The 22,783-nt window shown below is 46.1% G+C and overlaps 2 protein-coding genes across 8 annotated transcripts in view; one reads left to right on the forward strand and one right to left on the reverse strand.

Annotated features, from left to right (window-relative positions):
* KIF7 (kinesin family member 7) overlaps positions 1 to 22,783 on the forward strand; it is a 33,625-nt gene that overhangs the window by 10,101 nt on the left and 741 nt on the right. For 2 of the 7 annotated variants that reach the window (XM_081229357.1, XM_081229356.1), the window contains exons 11-19: positions 619 to 821; positions 1,886 to 2,083; positions 2,483 to 2,608; positions 2,805 to 2,981; positions 4,056 to 4,271; positions 4,992 to 5,198; positions 5,364 to 5,562; positions 5,648 to 5,794; positions 5,998 to 6,267. In XM_081229357.1, coding sequence (XP_081085483.1) covers positions 619 to 821; positions 1,886 to 2,083; positions 2,483 to 2,608; positions 2,805 to 2,981; positions 4,056 to 4,271; positions 4,992 to 5,198; positions 5,364 to 5,562; positions 5,648 to 5,794; positions 5,998 to 6,267 — 1,743 coding nt within the window. Of the gene's footprint in view, positions 1 to 618; positions 822 to 1,885; positions 2,084 to 2,482; positions 2,609 to 2,804; positions 2,982 to 4,055; positions 4,272 to 4,991; positions 5,199 to 5,363; positions 5,563 to 5,647; positions 5,795 to 5,997; positions 6,478 to 6,704; positions 7,156 to 22,783 lie in introns of those variants that run through there. The other 5 variants (XM_081229353.1, XM_081229355.1, XM_081229354.1 and 2 more) reach the window with 3 other exon arrangements.
* TICRR (TOPBP1 interacting checkpoint and replication regulator) overlaps positions 18,397 to 22,783 on the reverse strand; it is a 50,769-nt gene continuing 46,382 nt past the window's right edge. Inside the window, exon 22 of the mRNA XM_081229360.1 lies at positions 18,397 to 22,647. Within this exon, the coding sequence (XP_081085486.1) occupies positions 22,535 to 22,647 (113 nt within the window). The 3' untranslated portion in view covers positions 18,397 to 22,534. The remainder of the gene's footprint in view (positions 22,648 to 22,783) is intronic.

Here is a 22,783-nt window from a genome sequence, read left to right on the forward strand (position 1 = left end):
TCATCCCTACACCTTTTAGTATGCCTGTTTTTCAACATTTTAACCAAAATGCCATTAGCACGTCTAACAGAACTAATGCCCTCTCAATGCCCAGAGCAGAAGCAGCTCTTCAGCAGTGTCTGTGTGCAGCTCCGGGCATGTCCACACATTATATTTGCACGTTAGTTCTCTGAAATCTCCCTTCTCTCACCTTTTCACAGTCATCCTATAGAATGTTCCAAACCCCAGATGTTCTGTGTTTGTCTATTAGCTTCCTGTGGTGTCATTTAGCTTGTCCCTCTGTCCTCCATATTTCCTACAAATGGAAGTTAGTTCTAGAGGCTTAGTTGCATGCAGGCTCAAGTTACATATTTACTTTAGCATGTGTTAGTTAAAAATAAAACAAGTAAACCCATATTTTCCCTGGGTGACTGCTATGGATAAGGCTATTTAAAAAAAATTTTTTAAATGTGTCAATTTAAATAAAAATATTAAGTAAATCACGGGGTACAGAGTTATGGCAAAATCCATGTAGGTGTCCAGGGCTGACAGAGGTCTGGAAAAGCTCCCAGGAGAACGAACTGCGATGATCTTCAGGCAGAGGGGCTGTGCTGACACGACCCTTGCCTTTCCTTCCAGGGAAGGCGGCCCAGGCCCTGAACCGCCAGCACAGCCAGCGCATCCGGGAGCTGGAGCAGGAGGCAGAGCGGGTGCGGGCTGAGCTGAGTGAAGGCCAGAGGCAGCTGCGGGAGCTTGAGGGCAAGGAGCCCCAGGATGCCAGCGAGTGTTCGCAGCTCCAGGAGTTCCGCAAGAGGGTTGCTGCTGCTCAGAGCCAAGTGCAGGTACTGACCTGTCCGGACCCTGGACGGGGGGGTGGTTGCAGCCTCCCAGGCTGGGGTCCTGGGATCAAGACGTGAGCCCTGGAGCCCAAGCTCACTGTGGAACCTGTGGGTGCTCAGGCCCTCGTGCCCCAGCCCCGGCTGGTGGCACTAACGCCCTCCTGGTCTTTCTGGGTGAGGCTGGCATTAGATAGAAGCTGGCGGTGCTGGGAGTCAGCTCAGCTTTAAACACAGCAGAGGCAGGGAGGTGGGGCCTGCCCGAAGACTGTCTAGGAGACCAGTGAGGGTGACGGGTGGGCATCGGGAGAAACCACTCCTGCAGCTCCCCCCGCCTCCCTCCATCTGTCTACCCTTCCAGTTCTCCATTTACCCACCTCTCCAAACCATAATTCCTCTGTCCATCCACCCATCAGTCCATGTGTCTATCTAATCCATCCATCCGATTGTCCTTTTATCAGTTGGTATGACTAACTATCCACTTATGTGTCTATTCATTTGTCTTTCTGTTCCCCATGATCGACCCTTGCATTATCTGTCCATTCTGTGTTTTACCTTTATATGATCCCATCATCTGTCTGTCCACCCACCCTGCCATCCATTCTTCTTTGCAGCTGTCCATCCATTATTCATTCCTTCTTTTCTCAGTTCAGGTGTCCAAGAGACCATACAGTAGAGTGATTAAGAGCACAGGTTCTGGAGCCTTGACTCCTTGGGTTTGAATCCCAGCTCTGCCATTTACTAGCTATGTGTCTTTGGTCAAGTTTCCTAACCTCTCTGTGCCTCAGTTTCCTAATCTGTTAAGTAGGAAACCTTTAAAACCTTTTCATCAGATTGTTAGGATCATTTAGTGTACTGAGAGCACTTGATGAAACACTTGGTACATGATAAACATTGTAGTATCTTGACATTCTTATAATTTTGATATTTTTATTAGTCCGTCATCCATCTGCCTGTTTTCCCTCTATGCGCTGTTCTTCTGTCCTGCCTGCCCTTGTTGAGTGCCCGGCACCATGCCAGGCTCTCGGCAGCCCCCACACGTGGCCCAGCAGAGGCTGTGTTGGTCCCAGGTGCTGAAGGAGAAGAAGCAGGCGACAGAGCGGCTGGTGTCGCTGTCGGCCCAGAGCGAGAAGCGGCTGCAGGAGCTGGAGAGGAATGTGCAGCTCATGCGGCAGCAGCAAGGGCAGCTGCAGAGGCGGCTTCGTGAGGAGACAGAGCAGAAGCGGCGCCTGGAGACAGAGATGAACAAGCGGCAGCACCGTGTCAAGGTCGGGCGCTTGGGCGGTGGGGTGCCTGTATCCCAGCCAGGAGCCCAGGCGGGGCACACAGCCAGGGGAGCACTTACAGCCACGTGACCTTATAAAGCAGCTCACTTGGCTTCCCTGAATTTGTTTTTTTACTTGAAAATGAGGAGAGTTATGGGAAACTCAGGGCTAGGGTGAGAATTCAGTAGGATGAATTATATAAGGGGACTAGCGTCTTGCAAGTGTTCGCTTCTGTTTGCGGGTCCCCAGCAAGACTTGGGGGTGGCGAGGCTGGGGGTTGCACAGGGCTGTCCTGGGAGCAGGGTAGGCACTCCTTTGGGCTTGGGGGATCACAGGCTCTGGGAGGATGCGGGTACCACTCACGGCCCTGCCCACTGAGCTTCTCACCCTGCACATCCCCAGGAGCTGGAGCTGAAGCACGAGCAGCAGCAAAAGATCCTGAAGATCAAGACAGAAGAGATTGCGGCATTTCAGAGGAAGCGGCGCAGCGGAAGCAACGGCTCTGTTGTCAGCCTGGAGCAGCAGCAGGTGGGGCCTGGGCTGAGCCTGCACCCCCAGGGGCACCCACAGCCTGGCTGGGCAGCCTGGCCAGTTGCTAGAGTCCCTGGGGGGTCAGCTGGTGGGTACACCATTCTCCCCACCTGACCCGGGTGGCCGCCCGCACCACCCACGCAGCCAGAGGTGAGAGCTGAGTTCCCTCCCCGCCTCCTCCACTGTCCCTCAGAAGATTGAGGAGCAGAAGAAGTGGCTGGACCAGGAGATGGAGAAGGTCCTACAGCAGCGGCGGGCCCTGGAGGAGCTAGGGGAGGAGCTCCACAAGCGGGAAGCCATCCTGGCCAAGAAGGAGGCCCTGATGCAGGAGAAGACAGGGCTGGAGAGCAAGCGCCTGCGGTCCAGCCAGGTGAGGTCCTGCCAGGTGAGGTCCAGCAAGGAGAGAGCCTGCCAGCTGAGTTTCTGCCGGGTGAGGTCCTGCCAGGTGAGATTGCATCAGGTGAGGTCCTTCCAAGTGAGATCTCTCCAGTTGATAACACTGCCAGGTGAGTTCTAGACAGGTGCGGTTCTTCTAGGTGATGTCCCTGCCAGGTAAGTTCCAGTCAGGTCAGGCTATATCCTATGGATCTCTCAAGAATTCTAGGGCTTTAGGGTGTCTGTGATGCAGGTGCTGCTGTGTGGGTAGAAGAACCTCTCCAAGTATCTACCCCACAATTCATTTTACCTCATTAACTACCTGCTCTGGACTGTGCAGGCAGAACAGGGAACCACAGGTATGGAGAGGTGGTGTGGCCAGAGAGGAAGAGCCTTCACTGGCACTGGAGGCAGACGAACCTGGCCCCACCCAGCTCCGCTAGGCCTCATTGCCTCCTCTTGAGCAGGAAGCTTCTGAGCCATACCTTCCTCCTCTGTCAGATGGAATCACAGTGTGGCCATGAGGATCAGAGAAGGGGTATGTCACACACAAATCCCAGAGCCTGTTCCAGGAGCGGGTGCTCAGGCTAGATTCCCAGAGGGTTCCAGACTCACTTCTGCCCTCATGGAGTCCAAGAGGGTTCAGCTGGATTATCTGGAACTTCCCTCGGCCACTAGAGCCGTTACTTCCTCCCACATCGGGTCCCCAGAAGGGCCTTTGGGATTTGGCCACTGATTCCCCATAATTCCCATCGCAAGCTGGAGTCACGTCATCGCAGTGACAGACCACCACCATCCTGCTCTGTTTCTGCCCGGGTCGTCCCCTCCTTGTCAGGACTGCCCTTTCCTCAGCTTGTCTGTATCCTCCTTCCAGGCCGTCTCTGGGGGCCCCTCTTCAGAGGCTTGGGTCCCATAGGCCCCCACTCCCCGGCTTATGCAGAGCTGAGAGTCAGGCCTCCCGCGGAGCAGCACTGCTCCTCAGCATCCCATGGCGGGGCTGGGCCATCCCTGTCGCCCTGGGGAGGATGGGGCCTGCTTCTTCCCTAATTGCTAGCTGTGCCGCCCCCAGGCCCTCAACGAGGACATTGTGCGTGTGTCCAGCCGGCTGGAGCACCTGGAGAAGGAGCTCTCCGAGAAGAGCGGGCAGCTGCGGCAGGGCAGTGCCCAGAGCCAGCAGCAGATCCGCGGGGAGATCGACGCCCTGCGCCAGGAGAAGGATGCGCTGCTGAAGCAGCGGCTGGAGATTGATGGCAAGCTGAGGCAGGGCAGCCTGCTGTCGCCTGAGGTGCGCCCCGCGGGCTGGCCCTGGCCGCGTGCTCCACGCTGGGTGCGGGCCTTGCTGCTTTTGGACACGCACGCGTTCCTCACAGGTGTTAGCCCAGCAAGAGCGCACAGAACTGGCTCTCCCCACCGCCGGCTCCAGCCCCCATGTCTGGGACACACGGCTGGGCCTGGCTGCCCTCGGTCCCACCCAGCTGGACTCTGGACTCGTTCCGTGTCCTGCGGCACGTTGGCCTCGTGTATGTATCACGTGCTCACACCTCTCAACTCCCTAACGTGGGATGAGAGTTGGGACCATGTCAGCACACGTCATAGCCACACAGGTTTGCCCTCCTGACAGCAGAGAAAGCCCATGTTAAGAGCAGCGGACCTCAGCAGATCCTGGGTGCCTCTGTGGTCCCAGCACGCCTTCCCTTCAGTTCAAGGTCTCCCGAGTGCACGTCACGCCAGAGGCCACGTGCTCCAGAGGGCAGCCTCTTGGTGAGCCCCAGCCTCCCGTACCCCCCAGGGCTGAGGCTGAGATGGAAACGTCCCTGTTCCTGCCGTAGTGGCCAGGGGCCCCTCTCTCCATGTGCTGACCCTGCGCTAGGACGAGGGGACACGTACGGGCTGAGTCATGGCTGTGTGTGACTGTTGCAAGCCTGCCCGGGACCTGTTCAGGGAGCGGGTGTTCCGTGGAGCAGGAAGCCAGTGCTCCACCTCCACACGTCCCATGTCCCCGCAGGAGGAGCGGACGCTGTTTCAGCTGGACGAGGCCATCGAGGCCCTGGACGCTGCCATCGAGTACAAGAACGAGGCCATCACGTGCCGCCAGCGGGTGCTGCGGGCCTCGGCTTCCTTGCTGTCCCAGTGCGAGATGAACCTCATGGCCAAGCTCAGCTACCTCTCATCCTCGGAGACCAGAGCTCTGCTTTGCAAGTACTTTGACAAGGTGGGTCACCGGCCCACGAGCCCCTGACTCCTCCTTCTGGAACTCGGTGGGAGAAGGTTGATGGCATTGGCAGCTAGTTGGCCAAATACGTGCTGCCCCTGGTTGAGGATTCCCTGGGTGAAGGGAGCCAGCACTGAGGCTGAGCCTGGCTGGGCCTTGGGACAGGTGGTGACGCTCCGAGAGGAGCAGCACCAGCAGCAGATTGCCTTCTCGGAGCTGGAGATGCAGCTGGAGGAGCAGCAGAGGCTGGTCTATTGGCTGGAAGTGGCTCTAGAGCGGCAGCACCTGGAGATGGACCGCCAGCTGACCCTGCAGCAGAAGGAGCACGAGCAGAACATCCAGCTCCTCCTCCAGCAGAGTCGAGGTGAGGCCCAGGCCTGCCCCAAAGAACGTGATGACTGCTGCCTGCCCATAGCTCCTTGCCACCTGTTTCTGCCTTTTCCCTCCAGACCACCTTGGTGAAGGGTTAGCAGACAGCAAGAGGCAGTATGAGACCAGAATTCAAGCTCTGGAGAAGGAGCTGGGCCGCCACATGTGGATCAACCAGGAACTGAAACAGAAGCTCAGTAGTTTGAATGCTGCCGGCCAGAGCAGGGGTAATTGTTATGTGCTGTCACCAGGCCGGCCAATGCTTTGCCTTGACGTCAGGTTTTCTTTGTTTTGGAGAAAGCTTAGAAACCACTCTAACTTCAGCTCTTGGGTCATTTCACATGTTGCTTATTGCACTGGGGCATTGGAAAGCTCGGACTTCAGGAAGGTGCTGCTACTCCACTTCTGACAAGGATGTTGTTATTCCCAGTGACAGGTGGGGAGAAGAGGACCCTGTACCCGGAGAACAGACAAGCCCCTGGAAGTGAAGACGAGCCCCACCTGGCACCTGAGCCTCTGTGGCAGCCCCCCATCACTGAGGGTGTGCCCCGCGCCCGTGAGGAGATGCGGGACTTGGTCCGTGCCCCATTACCGTTGACGTGGAAACGCTCGAGCCTGTGCAGTGAGGAGCAGGGTTCCCCTGAGGAGCTACGGCAGCGGGAGGCTGCTGAACCCTTGGTGGGGCGGATGCTGCCTGTAGGTGAGATGGGTCTGCCCTGGAGCCTCGGGCCCTTGCCCAAGCCCCGGCGGGAACTGCGAAGGACCAGCCCAGGGATGATTGATGTCAGAAAAAACCCCCTGTAGGCTCTTGGGGCAGAGCCAGTCTTGGAGGGAGATTTGGAGCCTGCTGAAAGTTGTGATGTCGACGCTCCCTTCTGTGATGGAGTCCTTACCTCAAACTCTGAATCAGGTCCTGATATTTCTTTTTTTTTTTTTTTTTTTTGCGGTACGCGGGCCTCTCACTGCTATGGCCTCTCCCGTTGCGGAGCACAGGCTCCGGACGCGCAGGCTCAGCGGCCATGGCTCACGGGCCCAGCCGCTCTGCGGCATGTGGGATCTTCCCGGACCGGGGCACGAACCCGTGTCCCCTGCATCGGCAGGTGGACTCTCAACCACTGCACCACCAGGGAAGCCCAGGTCCTGATATTTCTAATTGGAGTCAACAAATTTGGGCCACAGCCCAGAACTGTTTAAAAAAGATGTAGATTCCTACCATTCATTTCCTTTAAGCTGCGATACCCAATTGCCACCTTTTGGCTTTTAAAAAAAATTTTATTTCATATTAGAGTATAGGTGATTTACAGTGTTGTGTTAGTTTCAGGTGTCCAGCAAAGTGATTCAGTTATGCATATACATATATCTATTCTTTTTCAGATTCTTTTCCCATATAGTTTATTACAGATTATTGAGTAGAGTTCCTTGTGCTATATAGTAGGTCCTTGTTGATTATCTATGTTATATATAGTAGGGTGTATATGTTAATCCCAAACTCCTAATTTATCCCTCCCCTTACCTTTTCCCTTTGGTAACTGTAAATTTGTTTTCAAAGTCTGTGAGTCTCTTTCTGTTTTCTAAATAAGTTCATTTGTATCATTTTTTTAGATTCCACATATAAGTGATACCATATGATATTTGACTTTGTCTGACTTACTTCACTTAGTATGATAATCTCTAGGCCCACCCATGTTGCTGCAAGTGGCATTATTTCATTCTTTTTATGGCTGAGTAATATTCCATTGTATATATATACCATGTCTTTATCCATTCCTCTATCGATGGACATATAGGTTGCTTCCATGTCTTGGCTATTGTAAATAGTGCTGCAATGAACATTGTGGTGCATGTATCTTTTCAAATTATGTTTTTCTCCAGATATATGCCTAGGAGTGGGATTGCTGGATCATATGGTAGCTCTATTTTTAGTTTTTTAAGGAACCTCCATACTGTCCTCCATAATGGTTGTATCAATTTATATTCCCACCAACAGTGTAGGAGGGTTCCCTTTTCTCCACACCCTCTCCAGCATTTATTGTTTGTAGACTTTTTTTTTAAAGGATTTTATTAGTTTCTGCTTTATAACAAAGTGAATCAGTTATACATATACATCTGTTCCCACATCCCTTCCCTCTTGCGTCTCCCTCCCTCCCACCCTCCCTATCCCACCCCTCCAGGTGGTCACAAAGCACCGAGCTGATCTCCCTGTGCTATGCGGCTGCTTCCCACTATCTATCTACCTTACGTTTGGTAGTGTATATATGTCCATGCCTCTCTCTCGCTTTGTCACAGTTTACCCTTCCCCCTCCCCATATCCTCAAGTCCATTCTCAAGTAGGTCTGTGTCTTTATTCCTGTTTTACCCCTAGGATCTTCATGACTTTTTTTTTTTCTTAAATTCCATGTATATGTGTTAGCATACGGTATTTGTCTCTCTCTTTCTGACTTACTTCACTCTGTATGACAGACTCTAGGTCTATCCACCTCATTACAAAATTTCATTTCTTTTTATGGCTGAGTAAAATTCCATTGTATATATGTGCCACATCTTCTTTATCCATTCATCCGATGATGGACACTTAGGTTGTTTCCATCTCCGGGCTATTGTGAATAGAGCTGCAATGAACATTTTGGTACATGTTTCTTTTTGAATTATGGTTTTCTCAGGGTATATGCCTAGTAGTGGGATTGCTGGGTCATATGGTAGTTCTATTTGTAGTTTTTTAAGGAACCTCCATACTGTTCTCCATAGTGGCTGTACCAATCCACATTCCCACCAGCAGTGCAAAAGTGTTCTCTTTTCTCCACACCCTCTCCAGCATTTATTGTTTCTAGATTTTTTTTTTTTTTTTTTTTTTTTTTTTTTTTTTTGCGGTACACGGGCCTCTCACTGTTGTGGCCTCTCCCATTGTGGAGCACAGGCTCCAGACGCGCAGGCTCAGCAGCCATGGCTCACGGGTCCAGCCGCTCCGCGGCATGTGGGATCTTCCCAGACCGGGGCACGAACCTGCGTCCCCTGCATCGGCAGGCAGATTCCCAACCACTGCGCCACCAGGGAAGCCCTGTTTCTAGATTTTTTGATGATGGCCATTCTGACTGGTGTGAGATGATATCTCATTGTTTTGATTTGCATTTCTCTAATGATTAATGATGTTGAGCATTCTTTCATGTGTTTGTTGGCAGTCTGTATATCTTCTTTGGAGAAATGTCTATTTAGGTCTTCTGCCCATTTTTGGATTGGGATGTTTGTTTTTTTGCTATTGAGCTGCATGAGCTGCTTATAAATTTTGGAGATTAATCCTTTGTCAGTTGCTTCATTTGCAAATATTTTCTCCCATTCTGAGGGTTGTCTTTTGGTCTTGTTTATGGTTTCCTTTGCTGTGCAAAAGCTTTGAAGTTTCATTTGGTCCCATTTGTTTATTTTTGTTTTTATTTCCATTTCTTTAGGAGGTGGGTCCAAAAGGATCTTGCTGTGCTTTATGTCACAGAGTGTTCTGCCTATGTTTTCCTCTAAGAGTTTGATAGTTTCTGGCCTTACATTTAGGTCTTTAATCCATTTTGAGCTTATTTTTGTGTATGGTTAGGGAGTGATCTAATCTCATACTTTTACATGTCCCTGTCCAGTTTTCCCAGCACCACTTATCGAAGAGACTGTCCTTTCTCCACTGTACATTCCTGCCTCCTTTATCAAAGATAAGGTGACCATATGTGCGTGGGTTTATCTCTGGGCTTTCTATCCTGTTCCATTGATCTATCTTTCTGTTTTTGTGCCAGTACCATACTGTCTTGATTACTGTAGCTTTGTAGTATAGTCTGAAGTCAGGGAGCCTGATTCCTCCAGCTCCGTTTGTCCTTCTCAAGATTGCTTTGGCTATTTGGGGTCTTTTGTTTTTCCAAACAAATTTTGAAATTTTTTGTACTAGTTCTGTGAAAAATGCCAGTGGTAATTTGATAGGGAATGCATTGAGTCTGTAGATTGCTTTGGGTAGTAGAGTCATTTCCACAATATTGATTCTTCCAATCCAGGAACACGGTATATCTCTCCATCTATTTGTATCATCTTTAATTTCTTTCATCAGTGCCTTATAATTTTCTGCATACAGGTCCTTTGTCTCCTTAGGTAGGTTTATTCCTAGATATTTTATTCTTTTTGTTGCAAGGGTAAATGGGAGTGTTTTCTTGATTTCACTTTCAGATTTTTCATCATTAGTGTACAGGAATGCCAGAGATTTCTGTGCATTAATTTTGTATCCTGCTACTTTACCAAATTCATTGATTAGATCTAGTAGTTTTCTGGTAGCATCTTTAGGATTCTCTATGTATAGTATCATGTCATCTGCAAACAGTGACAGCTTTACTTCTTCTTTTCCCATTTGGATTCCTTTTATTTCCTTTTCTTCTCTGATTGCTGTGGCTAAAACTTCCAAAACTATGTTGAATAAGAGTGGTGAGAGTGGGCAGCCTTGTCTTGTTCCTGATCTTAGTGGAGATGGTTTCAGTTTTTCACCATTGAGGACAATGTTGGCTGTGGGTTTGTCATACATGGCCTTTATTATGTTGAGGAAAGTTCCCTCTATGCCTACTTTCTGCAGGGTTTTTCTCATAAATGGGTGTTGAATTTTGTCGAAAGCTTTCTCTGCATCTATTGGGATGATCATATGGTTTTTCTCCTTCAATTTGTTAATATGGTATATGACATTGATTGATTTGCGTATATTGAAGAATCCTTGCATTCCTGGAATAAACCCTACTTGATCATGGTGTATGATCCTTTTAATGTGCTGTTGGATTCTGTTTGCTAGTATTTTGTTGAGGATTTTTGCATCTATGTTCATCAGTGATATTGGCCTGTAGTTTTCTTTCTTTGTGACATCCTTGCCTGGTTTTGGTATCAAGGTGATGGTGGCCTCGTAGAATGAGTTTGGGAGTGTTCCTCCCTCTGCTATATTTTGGAAGAGTTTGAGAAGGATAGGTGTTAGCTCTTCTCTAAATGTTTGATAGAATTCGCCTGTGAAGCCATCTGGTCCTGGGCTTTTGTTTGTTGGAAGATTTTTAATCAGTTTCAATTTCAGTGCTTGTGATTGATCTATTCATATTTTCTATTTCTTCCTGATTCAGTCTTGGCAGGTTGTGCATTTCTAAGAATTTGTCCATTTCTTCCAGGTTGTCCACTTTATTGGCATAGAGTTGCTTGTAGTAATCTCTCATGATCTTTTGTATTTCTGCAGTGTCAGTTGTTACTTCTCCTTTTTCATTCTAATTCTATTGATTTGAGTCTTCTCTCTTTTTTTCTTAATGAGTCTGGCTAATGGTTTATCAATTTTGTTTATCTTCTCAAAGAACCAGCTTTTAGTTTTATTGATCTTTGCTATCGTTTCCTTCATTTCTTTTTCATTTATTTCTGATCTGATCTTTATGATTTCTTTCCTTCTGCTAACTTTGGGGGTTTTTCGTTCTTTCTCTAATTGCTTTAGGTGCAGGGTCAGGTTGTTTACTCGAGATATTTCCTGTTTCTTAAGGTGGGATTGTATTGCTATAAACTTCCTCCTTAGAATTGCTTTTGCTGCATCCCATAGGTTTTGGGTCGTTGTGTCTCCATTGTTATTTGTTTCTAGGTATTTTTTAATTTCCTCTTTGATTTCTTCAGTGATCACTTCGTTATTAAGTAGTGTATTGTTTAGCCTCCATGTGTTTGTATTTTTTACAGATCTTTTCCTGTAATTGATATCTAGTCTCATAGCATTGTGGTCAGAAAAGATACTTGATATAATTTCGATTTTCTTAAATTTACCAAGGCTTGATTTGTGACCCAAGATATGATCTATCCTGGAGAATGTTCCATGAGCACTTGAGAAAAATGTGTATCTGTTGTTTTTGGATGGAATGTCCTATAAATATCAATTAAGTCCATCTTGTTTAATGTATCATTTAAAGCTTGTGTTTCCTTATTTATTTTCATTTTGGATGATCTGTCCATTGGTGAAAGTAGGGTGTTGAAGTCCCCTACTATGAGTGTGTTACTGTCGATTTCCCCTTTTATGGCTGTTAGTATTTGCCTTATGTATTGAGGTGCTCCTATGTTGGGTGCATAAATATTTACAATTGTTATATCTTCTTCTTGGATTGAACCCTTGATCATTATGTAGTGTCCTTCTTTGTCTCTTCTAATAGTCTTTATTTTAATGTCTATTTTGTCTGATATGAGAATTGCTACTCCAGCTTTCTTTTGATTTCCATTTGCATGGAATATCTTTTTCCATCCCCTTACTTTCAATCTGTATGTATCTCTAGGTCTGAAGTGGGTCTCTTGTAGACAGCATATATATGGGTCTTGTTTTTGTATCCATTCAGCCAATCTGTGTCTTTTGGTGGGAGCATTTAGTCCATTTACATTTAAGGTAATTATCGATATGTGTGTTCCTATTCCCATTTTCTTAATTGTTTTGGGTTCGTTATTGTAGGTATTTTCCTTCTGTTGTGTTTCTTGCCTAGAGAAGTTCCTTTAGCATTTGTTGTAAAGCTGGTTTGGTGGTGCTGAACTCTCTCAGCTTTTGCTTGTCTGTAAAGGTTTTAATTTCTCCGTCAAATCTGAATGAGATCCTTGCTGGGTAGAGTAATCTTGGTTGCAGGTTTTTCTCCTTCATCACTTTAAATATGTCCTGCCACTCCCTTCTGGCTTGTAGAGTTTCTGCTGAAAGATCAGCTGTTAACCTGATGGGGATTCCCTTGTGTGTTATTTGTTGTTTTTCCCTTTCTGCTTTTAATATGTTTTCTTTGTGTTTAATTTTTGACAGTTTGATTAATATGCATCTTGGCGTATTTCTCCTTGGATTTATTCTGTATGGGACTCTCTGTGCCTCCTGGACTTAATTAACTATTTCCTTTCCCATATTAGGGAAGTTTTCAACTATAATCTCTTCAAATATTTTCTCAGTCCCTTTCTTTTTCTCTTCTTCTTCTGGAACCCCTATAATTTGAATGTTGGTGCGTTTAATGTTGTCCCAGAGGTTTCTGAGACTGTCCTCAGTTCTTTTCATTCTTTTTCCTTTATTCTGCCCTGCAGTAGTTATTTCCACTATTTTATCTTCCATGTCACTTATCCGTTCTTCTGCCTCAGTTATTCTGCTATTGATCCCATCTAGAGTATTTTTCATTTCATTTATTGTGTTTCTAATCATTGCTTGATTCGTCTTTAGTTCTTCTAGGTCCTTGTTAACTGTTTCTTGCATTTTGTCTATTCTGTTTCCAAGATTTTGGATCATCTTTACTATCGTTATTCTGAATTCTTTTTCAGGTAGACTGCCTATTTCCTCTTCATTTGTTAGGTCTGGTAGGTTTTTATCTTGCTCCTTCACCTGCTGTGTGTTTTTCTCTCTTCTCATTTTGCTTATCTTACTGTGTTTGGGGTCTCCTTTTTGCTGGCTGCAGGTTCATAGTTCCCGTTGTTTTTGGTGTCTGGCCCCAGTGGCTAAAGTTGGTTCAGTGGGTTGTGTAGCCTTCCTGGTGGAGGGGACTAGTGCCTATGTTCTGGTGGATGAGGCTGGATCTTGTCTTTCTGGTGGGCAGTCCACGTCTGGTGGTGTGTTTTGGGGTGTCTGTGGCCTTATTATATTTTTAGGCAGCCTCTCTGCTAATGGGTGGGGTTGTGTTCCTGTCTTGCTAGTTGCTTGGCCTAAGGTGTCCAGCACTGTAGCTTGCTGGTCGCTGAGTGAAGCTGGGTGCTGGTGTTGAGATGGAGATCTCTGGGAGATTGTCACCGTTTGATATTATGTGGAGCTGGGAGGTCTCTTGTGGACCAGTGTCTTGAAGTTGGCTCTCCTGCCTCAGAGGCACAGCACTGACTCCTGGCTGCAGCACCAAGAGCCTTTCACCCACCCGGCTCAGAATAAAAGGGAGAAAAAGTAGAAAGAAAGAATTAGTAGAAGTAGAAAGAAAGAAAGTAAGAAAGAAAGAAGGAAAGAAAGAAAGGAGGGAGGGAGGGAGGAAAGAGGGAAGGTAGGAAAAAGAGAGAGAAGATAAAGTAAAATAGAATAAAGTATAAAATATAATAGCGTTATTAAAATAAAAAAATTATTATTAAAAAAAATTAAAAAAAAATTTTTAAAAAAGAACGGATAGAACCCTGGGACAAATGGTGGAAGCAAAGCTATACAGACAAAATCTCACACAGAAGCATACACATACACATTCACAAAAAGAGGAAAAGGGGAAAAAGTCATAAATCTTGCTCTCAAAGTCCACCTCCTCCATTTGGGATAATTTGTTGTAAAAAGGGGAAAAAATCATAAATCTTGTTCTCAAAGTCCACCTCCTCAATTTGGGATGATTCGTTGTCTATTCATGTATTCCACAGATGCAGGGTACATCAAGTTGATTGTGGAGCTTTAATCTGCTGCTTCTGCAAATGCTGGGAGAGATTTCCCTTTCTCTTCTTTATTCTCACAGCTCCCGGGTCTCAGCTTTGGCTTTGGCCCCGCCTCTGCCTGTAGGTCGCCAGAGGGCATCTGTTCTTCGCTCAGACAGGACGGGGTTAAAGGAGCAGCTGTTTCGGGGACTCTGGCTCACTCAGGCTGGGGGGAGCCTGCGGCGGCAGAGGCCAGCATGATGTTGCACCAGCCCGAGGCACGCCGTGTGCTCTCCCGGGGAAGCCGTTCCTGGATCCTGGGACCCCGGCAATGGCGGGCTGCACAGGCTCCCTGGAAAGGGGGCGTGGACAGTGACCTGTGCTCGCACACAGGACTCTTGGCAGCGGCAGCAGCAGCCCCAGCGTCCCACGCCCGTCTCTGGGGTCCACGCTTTTAGCCACGGCTCGCGCCCGTCTCTGGAGCTCCTTTAAGCAGCGCTCTTAATCCCCTCTTCTTGCGCACCAGGAAACAAAGAGGCAAGAAAAAGTCTCTTGCGTCGGCAGGTCCAGACTTTTTCCCAGACTCCCTCCCGGCCAGCCGTGGTGCACTAACCCCTTCAGGCTGTGTTCACGCCGCCAACCCCAGTCCTCTCCCTGCGCTCCAACCGAAGCCCGAAACCCGAGGCTCAGCTCCCAGCCCCGCCCGCCCCGGCGGCTGAGCAGACAAGCCTCTGGGGCTGGTGAGTGCCGGTCGGCACCCATCCTCTGTGCAGGAATCTCTCCGCTTTGCCCTCCGCTCCCCTGTTGCTGTGCTCTCCTCCGCTACTCCGAAGCTTCCCCCTCTGCCACCCACAGTCTCCGCCCGCGAAGGGGCTTCCTAGTGTGTGGAAACCTTTCCTCCTTCACAGCTCCCTCTCACTGGTGCAGGTCCCATCCCTATCCTTTTGTCTCTTTTTATTCTTTTTTCTTTTGCCCCACCCAGGTACTTGGGGAGTTTCTTGCCTTTTGGGGTGTCTGAGGTCTTCTGCCAGCATTCAGTAGGTGTTCTGTAGGAGTTGTTCCACGTGTAGATGAATTTCTGGTGTATCTGTGGGGAGGAAGGTGATCTCTGTGTCTTATTCTTCCGCCATCTTCCCCTATCTCCTAGACTTTTTGATGATGGCCATTCTGACTGGTGTGAGGTGATACCTCATTGTAGTTTTGATTTTTATTTCTCTGAACATCTTTTCATATGCGTTTTGGCCATCTGTATATCTTCTTTGAAGAAATGTCTATTTAGCTGTTCTGCCCATTTTTTGATTGGGTTGTTTGTTTTTTTTTATATAAGGCTGCATGAGCTGTTTGTATATTTGGAGATTAATCCCTTGGTTGTCACTTCGTTTGCAAATATTTTCTCCCATTCTGTGGGCTGTCTTTTCATTTTGTTTATGGTTTCCTTTGCCGTGCAAAAGCTTTTAAGTTTAATTAGGTCCCATTTGTTTGTTTTTGTTTTTATTTTCATTACTCTGGGAGGTGGATCCAAAAAGATATTGCTGTGATTTATGTCAAAGAGTGTTCTGCCTATGTTTTCCTCTAAGAGTTTTATAGTATCCAGTCTTACATTTAGGTCTTTAATCCATTTTGAGTTTATTTTTGTGTATGGTTAACACCATACACAAAAATAGTTTCATTCTTTTATTAATGCGTGTATCTGTCCAGTTTTCCCAGCACCACTTATTGAAGAGACTGTCTTTTCTACATTGTATGTCCTTTCCTCCTTTGTTGTAGATTAATTGACCATAGGTGCGTGGGTTTATTTTGGGGCTTTCTATCCTGTTCCATTGATCTATGTGTCTGTTTTTGTGCCAGGACCACACTGTTTTGATTACTGTAGCTTTGTAGTATAGTCTGAAGTCAAAGTGCCTGATTCCTCCATCTCTGTTTTTCTTTCTCAGGATTGTTGTGGCTATTTGGGGTCTTTTGTGTTTCCATACAAATTAAAAAAATTTTTTGTTCTAGTTCTGTGAAAAATGCCATAGATAATTTGATAGGGATTGCACTGAATCTGTAGATTGCCCTGGGTAGTATAGTCATTTTGACAGTGTTGGTTCTTCCAATCCAAGAACATGGTATATCTTTCCACCTGTTTGTGTCATCTTCAGTTTCTTTCATCAGCATCTTATAGTTTTCAGAGTACAGGTCTTTTGCCTCCTTAGGTAGGTTTATTCATAGGTATTTTATTCTTTTCGTTGCAATGGTGAATGGGATTGTTTCCTTAATTTCTCTTTCTGATCTTTCATTGTTAGTATATAGGAATGCAAGAGATTTCTGTGCATTAATTTTGTATCCTGCAACCTTACTGAATGCATTGATGAGCTCTAGTAGTTTTCTGACAGTATCTTTAGGATTTTCTATGTATAGTAATTATCATGTCATCTGCAAACAGTGACAGTTTTACTTCTTTTCCAATTTGGGTTCCTTTTATTTCTTTTTTTTCTCTGATTGCTGAGGCTAGGACTTCCAAAACTATGTTGAATAAAAGTGGCAAGAGTGGACATCCTTGTCTTGTTCCTGATCTTAAAGGAAATGCTCTCAGCTTTTCACCATTGAGAATGATGTTAGCTGTGTGTCTGTCCTATGTCGTATTTTAATTCTTTATTATGTTGGCATAAGTTCCCTCTAGGCCCACTTTCTGGAGAGTTTTTATCATAAATGGGTGTTGAATTTTGTCAAAAGCTTTTTCTGCATCTACTGAGATGATCATATGGGTTTTATTCTTCAGTTTGTTCATGTGGTGTATCATACTGAGTGATTTGCAGATATGGAAAAGTCCTTGCATCCCTGGGATAAATCCTACTTGATTATGGTGTATGATCCTTTTAATGTATTGTTAGATTCTGTTCGGTAGTATTTTGTTGAGGATTTTTGCATCTATGTTCATCAGTGATATTGGCCTGTAATTTTCCTTTTTTGTGATATCTTTGTCTGGTTTTGGTATCAGGGTGATGGTGGCCACATAGAATGAGTTTGGGGGTGTTCCTTCCTCTGCAATTTTTTGGAATAGTTTCAGGATAGGTGTTAACTCTTCTTTAAATGTTTGATAGAATTCACCTGTGAAGCCATCTGGTCCTGGACTTGTGTTTGTTGGAAGTTTTTAAATCACAGTTTCAGTTTCAGTACTTGTGACTTGTCTGTTTATATTTTCTATTTATTCCTGGTTCAGTCTTAGAAGGTTGTACCTTTCTAAGAAGTTGTCCATTTCTTCTAGAGTGTCCATTTAATTGGCATATAGTTGCTTGTAGTAGTCTCTTATGATCCTTTGTATTTCAGTGGTGTCAGTTGTAGCTTCTTTTTCGTTTCTAATTTTATTGATTTGAACCCTCTCCCTTTTTTTTCTGATGAGTCTGGCTAAAGTTTTATCAATTTTGCCTATCTTTTCAAAGAATGAGCTTTTAGCTTTATTGGTCTTTTCTATTGTTTCTATTTATTTCTGCTCTGTTATGATTTCTTTCCTTTTACTAACTTTGGGTTTTACTTGTTCTTTCTCTAGTTGCTTTAGGTGTAAGTTTGGGTTGTTTGAGAATTTTTTGTTTCCTGAGGTAAGATAGCATTGCTATAAACTTCCCTCTTAGAACTGCTTTTGCTGTGTCCCATAGGTTTTGGATCATCGTGTTTCTGTTGTCATTTGTCTCTAAGTATTTTTTGATTTCCTCTTTGATTTCTTCAGTGATCCATTGGTCGTTTAGTGACATATTGTTTAGCTCCATAAGTTTGTGCTTTTTTACAGTTTTTTTTTCCTGTAATTGATTTCTAATCTCATAGTGTTGTGGTTGGAGAAGATGCTTGATACGATTTCAATTTTCTTAAATTTATGGAGGCTTGCTTTGTGGCCCAGCATATGATCTATCCTGGAGAATGTTCCATGCATACTTGAGAAGAATGTGTATTTCTGCTGCTTCCAGATGGAAAGTTCTGTAAATATCAGTTAAGCCCATCAGGTCTAATGTGTCCTTTAAGGCCTGTTTCCTTATTAATTTTCTGTCTGGGTGATATGTCCATTGATGTAAATGGTGTGTTAAAGTCCCCCGCTATTATTGTGTTACTGTTAGTTCCTCCTTTTATGGCTGTTAGCATTTGCCTTATATGTTGTGGTGCTCCTATTTTGTAGGCATATATATTTATAATTGTTATATCTTCTTGGATGGATCCCTTGATTATTATGTAGTGTCCTTCTTTGTCTCTTGTAACAGCATTTATTTTAAAGTCTATTTTGTCTGATATGAGTATTGCTACTCCAGCTTTCTTTTGATTTCCATTTGTATGGAATACCTTTTTCCATCCCCTCACTTTCAGTCTTTATCTGTCCCTAGATCTGAAGTGGGTCTGTTGTAGACAGCATATATATGGGTCTTGTTTTTGTATCCATTCAGCCAGTCTGTGCCTTTTGGTTGGCTCATTTAATCCATTTACATTTAAGGAAATTATCAATATGTATGTTCTTATTGCCATCACGTTGTTTTGGATTTTTTTTTTTTTTTCTTTTTGCGGTATGCGGGCCTCTCACTCTTGTGGCCTCTCCCGTTGCGGAGCACAGGCTCCGGATGCGCAGGCCCAGCGGCCATGGCTCACGGGCCCAGCCGCTCCACGGCATATGGGATCCTCCCAGACCGGGGCACGAACCCGTATCCCCTGCATCGGCAGGCGGACTCTCAACCACTGCGCCACCAGGGAGGCCCATTTGGATTTGTTTTTGTAGGTCTTTTTTTTTTCCCTTCCTCTTTTGTTCTCTTCTCTTGTGATTTGATGACTATTTTTATTGTTGTGTTTGGATTGCTTTTTCTTTTTGTCTGTGTATCTATTGTAGATTTTTGGTTTGCAGTTACCATGAGGTTTTGATATAGCAGTCTATATATATACAAGATTGTTTTCAGTTGCTGGTCTCTTAATTTCAAATGCTTTTCCAATATCCTGCATTTATATTCTCACAATGATTTTTTTTTTTTTGGTACGCGGGCCTCTCACTGCCGTGGCCCCTCCCATTGCGGACCACAGGCTCTGGACGCGCAGGCCCAGCGGCCATGACTCACGGGCCCAGCCGCTCCACGGCACGTGGGATCCTCCCGGACTGGGGCATGAACCCGTGTCCCCCGCATCGGCAGGCAGACTCCCAACCACTGCGCCACCAGGGAAGCCCACAGTGATGGTTTTGATATCATATTTGTGTGTGGATGATTTTCTACCTTTTCAGTATGTTTGTCTTTACCGGTGAGCTTTCCCATTTGTAATTTTCTTGTTTTTAGTTGTGGCCTTCTTTTCTGCCTCAATAAGTTCCTTTAGCATTTGTTGTAAAGCTGGTTTGGTGCTGCTGAATTCTGTTAGCTTTTGCTTGTCTGCAAAGCTTTTGATTTCTCCATCAAATCTGGACGAGAGCCTTGCTGGGTAGAGTTAGAGTATTCTTGTTGTAGGTTTTTTCCCTTTCATCACTTTAAATAAATTATGCCACTCCCTTGTGGCCTGCAGAGTTTCTGCTGAAAAATCAGCTGAAACTCCCTTGCATGTTATTTGCTTTTCTCTTAATTGCTTTTAATATTTTCTCTTTGTTCTTAATTTTTGTCAGTTTGATTAATATGTGTCTCACCATGTTCCTGCTTGGGTTTATCCTGTATGGGACTCTCTGTGCTTCCTGGACTTGAGTGTTTCCTTTCCCATGTTAGGGCAGTTTTCGGCTATTATCTCTGCAAATATTTTCTCAGACCCCTTTTCTCTTCTCCTTCTGGGATCACTATAATGCTAATGTTGGTGCATTTAATGGTGTCCCAGGTCTCTGAGACTGTCCTCATTTCTTTTCATTCTTCTTTCTTTATTCTCTTTCACAGCAATGATTTCCACTAATCTGTCTTCCAGCTCACTTATTCGTTCTTCTGTCTCATTTATTCTGTTATTGATTCCTTCTAGTATATTTTTCATTTCAGTTATTGTCCACCTCTGTTTTTTAAAGTTTCTAGCTTTTTATTAAACATTTATTGTATCCTTTCAGTGTTGTGCCTCCATTCTTTTTCTGAGATCTTGTTATCTTTACTATCATTACTCAGAATTTTTTCAGGGTGATTGCCTATCTCCACTTCACTTAGTTGCTCTTCTGGGGTTTCATCTTGTTCCTTTGTCTGGAACATATTTCTGTGCCACCTCATTTTGTCTAACTTTCTGTCTGTGGTCTCCATTTCTCAGGCTGCAGGATTTTAATACTTGGTTCTGGTACCTACCTGCTGGTGGGTGAGGTTGGTCTAAGAGTCTTGTGCAGGCTTCCTGGTGGGAGGGACTGGTGCCTGCCCACTGGTGAGTGGAGCTAGGTCTTGTCCCTCAGGTGGGCAGAGCCATGTCAAAGGGTGTTTACAGGCTATTGGCTCTGGATGACTTTAGGCAGCCTGTTTACTGATGAGTGGGGCTGTGTTCCCACCCTGCTGGTTATTTGGCCTGAGGCATCCCAGCACTGGAGCCTGCAGGCTGTTGGACAGGGCCAGGTCTTGGTGGCCAAATGGCAACCTCTGGGAGAGCTCACACCAGTGAGTGTTGCCTGGGGCATCCACCACCAGTGTCATTGTCCCCTCAATGGGCCACAGCTGACTCCCACCTCCCCAGGAGATCCTCTAAGATCCACAGGTAGGTCTGGTCCAAGCTGTAGTGGAGTTACTGCTTTGTCCTGGGCCCCAGTGCTTGTGAACTTTTTGTGTGCTAAGAATGGAGTCCCTGTTTCCCCCAGTCCTGTGGAGCTCCTGTACTCAAGCCTAGCTGGCCATCAAAGCCAAATGCTCTGGGGGCTCCTCCTCCCAATGCCAGACCCCCAGGCTGGGGAGCCTGACGTGAGGCTCAGAACTCTCACTCGTGTGGGAGAAACTCCACAGGTATGGGATTTGATTATATCACTAATGTGCCCCTCCTACTGTCTTGATGTGGCTTCTTCTTGGTCTTTGGGTGTAGAATATCTTGTTTGGTAGGTTCAAGTCTTTTTTGTTGATGGTTGTTCAGCAGTCAGTTGTGATTTTGGTGTTTTTGTGAGAGGAGGTGCGCTCAAGTCCTTCTACTCTGCCATCTTGTCTCTCTCCTTTTGCCACGTTTTTTTTTTTTTGCGGTATGTGGGCCTCTCACTGTTGTGGCCTCTCCCGTTGCAGAGCACAGGCTCCGGACGCGCAGGCTCAGCGGCCATGGCTCACGGGCCCAGCCACTCCGCGGCATGTGGGATCTTCCTGGACCGGGGCACGAACCCGTGTCCCCTGCATCGGCAGGCGGACTCTCAACCACTGCGCCACCAGGGAAGCCCTTTTGCCACGTTTTGGCTTGAGTTTCGGAAGGATGATTCTGGTCTCATGCTGATGTGTGTGTGCTGTTGGTTCTAAAGTTCAGCCAAGGCTTGTCACAGAACAGTCAATGGCAATAGGGTTGTGGTTTAAATGGTCTTATGTATATTGGTGGGGAGGACTGAAAAGCTTAGTAGTATCAGGATTTTCGAAAACCATTTTAAAATAAATGACAATCTCTGGAGGGAGAAATGGGAGTTTTCACTTAAGAGTTTGATTTACAAGATCATAGTAAGACTCAGGTTTGGAAACACAACAGGCTTGAAAGTTTTTCAGAGACCATGAGACCGTTTTGAATCAGCTCTGTTAGCCAAGCTCCTGGCCAAGACTTGACAGCAAACTGGTCCACGGGGTGCTCTGGGCATATCCACAACTCAGGTGAGTCTCCCTGTGAATGGTGGGAACTGTGCCAGGGACTAGCTGACTCTTGGGGCAGACCTTGAGATGTGGCTGCTCCAGAAACCACTAGAACTGGACCATGGTCACATTTAACCTCAGGCTGGAAAGTTATACAGAAATGCACTGAATGCCAAGTAGTTAGAGATGATTTTATTGTTACACAGGAAATGCAAAACATTTATTCTGCCCCCATGCCACAGTCCTGTTTGGTGTATGCTGCTTCCACCTCCAGGCACTGCCTGTCTTGGGGTCCTGGCCTATAGCAGCTCTGTGAGGGACCGATGTAGGAGTCCTCTTCCCATTTCGTAAGTGAAGCAGAGTGGTCTGAACTTGCCATGGTCACGGTTGGGGTGGGGTGGAATGGGATCCTGATCTTAACAGTTCCTTGTCTGGTTCCTGACTTCCAGGCTGCCTCTGAGTTACACCACCAGCTATACCACCTTACTAAGGCAGGGCAGGCATTGGAGTTAGGGCTGGGCTTGGAGGTGGACAGACTCCACAAGGGGGATTTGAAAAGTTGAAGGCATTCACATGGGAATCTGAAAGCTGATCATGGTAAAGGAGGCTTGGGACCAGGCCCCAGTTTCTTTATGCCCACGGGGACCTGGCTGACCTCACCTTCATGTTTTAAATTTCCTCAGTTCCATTAAGCCTTGGTTATTCCTGTTTCTATGCAGCAAACTGAGGGTTACATATCATGAGCAGACCAGTAGGGCCCTGGCTCAAATGAACCAAGTTTCTGGGTACGTTACTAAGAATCCTTTTATGATACGTGTCTGGAATTCCTTTTATGTCCAGAGAAAACTGCCGTCAGAGCACTTCTGTTAAGAAGTGCGGTAGCTCTGGGCAAGCTCAGTAGTGTTTGTAGTTGTAAGTCCCTCAACCATTCCATCCTAACTAGCTAATCAGCTTCTTCCGTGTGTAAGTTCTGCTGATGGGACGTCTCCTGGAGAATGCTTGTCTGAAAGGAGAGTCTTCTGCCGTGGGGGAAAATACATCCACATCCTCATCTAGAAAAAGGCAGAAAGACTTAGCTAGCATACAGGAAGGAACAGAACAGAACAAAAGGAAATGGGCTTCAACTGCAGAGGGTTACACGTTAGGATGGACTTAAAACCAGCATTGCTCGTAGGTTCTTTCATCCCA

This window comes from Mesoplodon bidens (genome assembly GCF_964165515.1).
Source record: "Mesoplodon bidens genome assembly, chromosome: 3".
NCBI lineage: Eukaryota > Metazoa > Chordata > Mammalia > Artiodactyla > Ziphiidae > Mesoplodon > Mesoplodon bidens.